The sequence below is a fragment of the Sinocyclocheilus grahami genome, unplaced genomic scaffold (genome assembly GCF_001515645.1).
Source record: "Sinocyclocheilus grahami isolate Dianchi unplaced genomic scaffold, SAMN03320097.WGS_v1.1 scaffold534.1, whole genome shotgun sequence".
Classification (NCBI taxonomy): domain Eukaryota; kingdom Metazoa; phylum Chordata; class Actinopteri; order Cypriniformes; family Cyprinidae; genus Sinocyclocheilus; species Sinocyclocheilus grahami.
In genome coordinates, this window is record NW_015505713.1 from 34,309 (window position 1) to 40,609 (window position 6,301).

The 6,301-nt window shown below is 35.0% G+C and overlaps 1 protein-coding gene across 1 annotated transcript; it reads right to left on the reverse strand.

Annotated features, from left to right (window-relative positions):
• Positions 1-2,633: 2,633 nt before the first annotated feature.
• On the reverse strand, positions 2,634-5,947 carry LOC107555395 (uncharacterized). Its single transcript, XM_016238172.1, has 5 exons — positions 5,857-5,947; positions 5,713-5,770; positions 4,681-4,724; positions 4,383-4,594; positions 2,634-2,840 (listed from the first exon to the last, which is right to left on the reverse strand). Exons 1-5 carry the CDS (start codon positions 5,945-5,947, stop codon positions 2,634-2,636), a joined length of 612 nt encoding a protein of 203 aa, XP_016093658.1.
• Positions 5,948-6,301: the final 354 nt, after the last annotated feature.

Here is a 6,301-nt window from a genome sequence, read left to right on the forward strand (position 1 = left end):
TGCTCGCCATATGTTGTCAGTGACTGAGACTTGGGTAATGCCTTGAATTGTAGCAGCGGAACACCCTTCCCAGGAAGTGTGCACTTTAAACGCTCCATCCAGCATTTTTGCAGAGGGATTTCCAACATTTGTCCTTAGATGAAATATATCAATAGTGTCATTCAGAAAGTTCTTCTCTTTCATCTTCTCTGGATCGAAGGAGAGAAGGACTTCTGGCTGGTTGTCGTTCCCCTCGAAGCTGGACTGCATAAATGCCAAAAGCAGAGCCGTGTGCAGATATTTCAGAAGCAGTAGCCGAAATTTAGCCCAAATATTCTTCAGTGATTGTCACTAAGCCCAAATATTGTTCAGTGGTTATCATTAATAGTCGAAATATTCTTCAGTCTTTATCACTTATAGCCGAAATCTTGTTCAGTCAATGGGACAGTTCTCATTTAGTCCCAATATTGTTCAGTGGTTATCATTAATAGTTGAAATATTCTTCAGTTTTTATCACTTATAGCCGAAATCTTGTTCAGTCAATGGGACAGTTCTCATTTAGTCCCAATATTGTTCAGTGGTTATCATTAATAGTTGAAATATTCTTCAGTTTTTATACAGTCGAAATCTTGTTCTGTCAACACTTGCACAAACTCATGTTCAGGTGTTTTCATTTATTTAAATTATTATATTGAATTTATGACTGAACAATGGCGCGTTAGATACAGAGAGAGCATGAGCTAATTGAATAGAATAGCTTTGTCATTGTACAAGTAACATTACAATAAGATTTATTTTGAAACTTCCAAATTGATAGTAAATCTTAAGAATACAAATGATTTAAAATGGCAATAAAAAATTATCAATTATAAAAAGTTTGCAGCAGTATTAAAGGGGTCATATGATGCGATTTAAATTTTTCCTTTCTCTTTGGAGTGTTACAAGCTCTTGGTGCATAAAGAAGATATGTAAAGTTGCAAAGACTAAAGTCTCAAATCCAAAGAGATATTCTTTATAAAAGTTCAGAGTCACCCACACCTACCTAAAACGCCTCGTTCTAACACGCCCCCACATATCTACCTCACTATGTGGGAAGATTTGCATAACGCTGCCCAAATGTTCACACAAAGAAAGAAGGCGTAACTTTTATTCTCACTGTAGTATTGTTGACACTGCAGCCATGTTGTGAAGGCGCTGTGTGTTTCATTGTGAAAGTGAAACTACTTTGTTTGGTCTTCCAAAAGAGGACGATATGAAGAGCTGATCTGTGCTGGTCGCTGAGGGAATACATCAACTTTCACCGTGGACAAAGCGGAGTCCAGCCCGGGGCAACATGTGGTTGCCGCTCATTGGTCGCATCCGCCGTGCGCGCCGATCTCTCCCCCCGCCGCCTCAGGTCACTCTATCCCAGCCTCAGCGCACACTAAGCCGGGGCTTCGGCTCACGCTAGCCCGGCCTCAGCGCATGCTAAGCCGGGGCTTCCCCTCACGCTAGGCCGCTGTGTTTTTCATTGTGAAAGCGAAACTACTTTGTTTGGTCTTCCAAAAGAGGACACGACTACGAATCAGTGGTTAAGTTGTATTTACAACACTGTTCTAGAACAGTTTAACCCAAATATCCAGATGTGTGCAGCACATTTTATGGAGGACTGTTTACTGATCCTGGGAGAGTAACGTTAGACTACAATGCCGGCAGTTCTGACTCACCTCGCTTTTTCAGACCGATGAGCTTTGTAAAAATCGACCAAAAAGGCGGGGCATAGACGAGAAACAATAATGTACAGTATGTGGAAAATAATGTGTTTTTTAACTTTAAACCACATAAACACATTTCATTACACCAAAAACACAAAATAATGTTCTTTTTAGCAACATCATATGACCCCTTTAAAATAGTGCAGATAGCTCAGATGTGCAATTCAGCATTTAAACCTAAACAGTACAAACAGAAAACATAATGTAATAAAACGGTAGGGGACTAGGGGTGAATTTATTATTCCATGTACAAACCCCATTCCAAAAAAGTTGTGACACTGTACAAATTGTGAATAAAAACAGAATGCAATGATGTGGAAGTTTCAAATTTCAACATTTTATTCAGAATACAACATAGATGACATATCAAATGTTTAAACTGAGAACATGTATCATTTTAAGGGAAAAATAAGTTGATTTTAAATTTCATGGCATCAACACATCTCAAAAAAGTTGGGACAAGGCCATGTTTACCACAGTGTGGCATCCCCTCTTATTTTATAACAGTCTGCAAACGTCTGGGGACTGAGGAGACAAGTTGCTCAAGTTTAGGAATGGAGCTGTTTAGACAGTTCCATCTATAAAATGATTACATGCTCTGGTTACACTTTGTTAACATTAGTTAATGCAGTAACTAGCATTAGCGAACAATGAACAACACATTTGTTAAACTATTTATTGATCTTAGTTAATGTTTGTTAATAAAAAATACAGGCGTTCATTGTTTGTTCATGTTAATTAACAGTGCATTATCCAATGTTAACGAACAACTTATGGTTTTAATATTGCATTGATAAATGCTGAAATTAACATTAACTAAGATTAATAAATGATGTAGAAGTATTGTTAATTCTTAGTTCATGTTAACTAATGTAGTTAACTAATGTTTACTAATTAACCTTAATGTAAAGTGTTACCATACACTACATTGGAACACATTTTGTACGTACCTATTAGGAGTGCTCCTATATTTGTTTTCCTGATCCCTCGCTTTTCTCCCCTTCCACACCAGTTCAGTTGTTTGGCTACAGGACCGAAAACCTTGGAGCATATTCTCCATATGGTTTTCTTCAGTGTATGTCCTCCGCTGATGGATAACCTGTTCACCTTAAAAATAAAAGGTAATTTCAAAACATTACAGACAAAGCACAAACATTATGGTCCTGTTTCACAGACAGGGACAGAGCTGGTAGATTACTTACAAATTGTAATCTGTTACTGATTCCAAATTACATGAAAAAAATTATAGTTAGCAATGAAATCCATTACATTACACATTTTAAATAATGTAATCGGACTACTTTTAGATTACTTTTGACCTAACTCGTCTATCACATTGATTTAAATAGTTTAATCAAAGTACCATATGGACATAAAAATAAAAAGAGTAAGTAAATATATTTTAATTGTTGTTATTAACAGCATGAAGTGCATTAAACATTATATTATGTCAAGGTTTCCCAAACTGGTGTTTGTGAAGGAACTGTAGGGGGCTTATGAGTTTAATGAAAAGCTAATAATAATAAAATGTTAAATTAAAATAAAGCGTTTTAAAATCAATTAAAAAAAACTTACTAAAAAAATATCAATATTTTACTTGTTTACCTGCATGTCATGTGATTATAACCAATGTCAGAGAACCAATGAACATACAGATGTGATACTTAATTATAAAAAAAACTAAATGTAACAAAAAAAAAAACAATGACTGGTCTCTGTGTGAATGTCCACAAAACCTGAAGACTTTCTGAATGTATATAAGCAGCCGGCTATTTTAGAAATGAAAACTTCAAAAATGAAAAAGAGGAATTAGGGGGGAAAATTAAATTCTGAATAATCTATTGCTATTATGTAAATAATATTTAATCATGTATTATATTATGTCAAGGTTTCCCAAACTGGTGTTTGTGAAGGAACTGCAGGGGGCTTATGAGTTTAGTGAAAAGCTAATAATGATTTAAATCACACAAAAAAAATGTAAATTAAAATAAAGCATATTTTATTTGTTTACCTGCATGTCATGTGATTATAACCAATGTCAGAGAACCAATGAACATACAGATGTGATGCTTAATTATTTTTTTTAAAAACTAAATGTAACTAAAAAAAAAAAACTCTGTGTGAATGTCCACAAAACCTGAAGACTTTCTGAATGTATATAAGCAGCCGGCTATTTTAGAAATGAAAACTTCAAAGATGAAAAAGAGGAATTAGGGGGGAAAATTTAATTCTGAATAATCTATTGCTATTATGTAAATAATATTTAATCATGTAATCCATAAAAAAGTAACTGTAGTCTGATTACGAGTATTATAAAATGTAATTTTAGATTTTTAATTTTTGGAATCTATTTACGTAATCCAGATTACATGTAATCAGTTACTACTGAGCTCTGGACAGGGATTAGTTTAAATCAGGACTATAGGTCTTACTTTTGCTTTTATAAAAATGCTGTGTGCATCTTGAGACAAAACAGTTGCACTGAGGATATTGTAAGGAATGTCATTGCAAGTTATTTTCAGTTAAGACAGCTCACACGTGCATTTTAGTCTGGGACTATCTTTAAGCCTTGTCTGTGAAACCGGGTATATAATAGACATTATTTACTTCACTACAACTGTTAAACCTACAAATGTCAATGATTTTTACCATCTTTTGCATCATTGCTTTTTCTGATAATTGTCTCTCCAGTTTGACTAGTTCCTCCATGGTTGTGAGAGGAAAGACATCGTCCTCACTGTCCACCACCAGCACTGGAGCATTGGAACGGCTGTTAGTTGCAAGGGACTGGACCACTGAAGTCAGATGATTGATCTTCATGTCCAGTTCGTTAAGTGCCTCCAGAATTGCCCTCTCAACAGCTGCAACAGTCGGTTTATCTGGGAGAGTATTTTTATTAAACTATAACATGTATAATTTACAAATTTAGCACTTCAATTTAACGTACGTGTACATTGATTAGTGATGCAACTCGTCTCACACCAGAAGCACCTGCAAGCACAAAAAGCTCTTAAATGTGATAAAATGAACACGTCATAAAAATGATGTTGTTAAAGATATGGCTACATGCTTAAAGCCTTAGGCTGATGATACACAGGGCAACTTTTTGGGCAAAGTTGCTGTCAAGAGGCAACCAAGTGACAATCTAAAGTATCCAAATAGAAATGCGTTACCCATTCTAAACGGGAAAGTGCCCAAGCAACATAGCACAAAAAGGTTGCCCCTGTGTATCATCAGCCTAAAACAATTTTATTTTAATGTTTAAAAACTTTTAACTATATCCATTTGATTGCACGTCATTTCCATGATTAAACTGGATTAAACTGTAAATCACAGGATCCAGAAAATTAAAAAACACAAAACTAAATTTAGGGAAAGTAAAATTGAATTAAAAAAACAAAACAAAAAAAACAAGGGTGTGTGGATTTTTACCGTTATAGGCTGGTTGTTTTCACACACTGCGGCCACACAGCTGTATTCAAACATCTTATAAAAGTGATTTTTGCATAATAAGTCCCCTTTAAGTAAATAAAAAAGTTACTGAATATGTGGAAGACTAAATTAAGGCAGTACTTTAATTGTTCTTGAATAGCAGCAGTAAGCATTAATGTATGATCACATTTAAGTTTTAAAAATAAAGTTTTGAAAGTATTTAATTGGTCTGAAGAATTTAATTGGTCTAGTAATTATTTGTGGAAATTGGCACATGCCTCTGAGTTGTTGTACTTCGGGTGACACGAGTTAGACTAAATCAAAAATAGACGACTTCTTGTGGTGTGCAGATAATGGCTGTAACTAACCATCATATTTATCTGTCCAGTTTGATTTTTATTTTTTTTTGCATCAGTTTGATTACATCAATGACAGTTTTAACTTGTTAATGCTGACAATTGACATTGGTATAAGTGGGATAATCCACAGCTAGATGTGCATAAATAATAATTCACTCTGCAACTGCCCATTAAAAAATACTAATTACTTACTATTTGTTCTTGCCTGGTGGGTACTTGAGGGTCTCAGTTCAGAGATTGTGTCCTCTGATGGATTGTACAGAAAATTACCTAGTGTTATTAATTTGCAGTGTATGTGTTTCCTGCATGTGTTTTTATGAATGTTCTTTTACCTTGAAAGTTAGAAGGGTGTTCACCCCAAGCATCCTCTTGCTCATTTTCATTGGACAAGCTGGTAAGTTGGTAAATTGCATTTGCTACCATGACAGTGCATGAAACTGATACACTATGGGTTAGATTTACTAACAGCTTGTGCCAGTGCAAACAGTCTTTTGGCGTTAAAATAGTACAGTCAGGATTTACTAAAGAGGCACAGTAAAGAATTAGCGCTGAAAAGGCGTGGACACGGTTGTTTTTGCATCTGACCTTATTGAATATGCATTTGTAGGAGTTTTCCTTTCAGACGCAAAATTTATGGGAGGAGAGTATTAAAATGAATCACGCAATGCGATTGAATAACATTTGTGCTCGTCAAATTATTGGTATTTGCTCCATTTTTAATGCCCAAAAAAGGCATGTCTTAAAGCAGGCGGTAATTTGCGCTGCTCTTGGTAGATT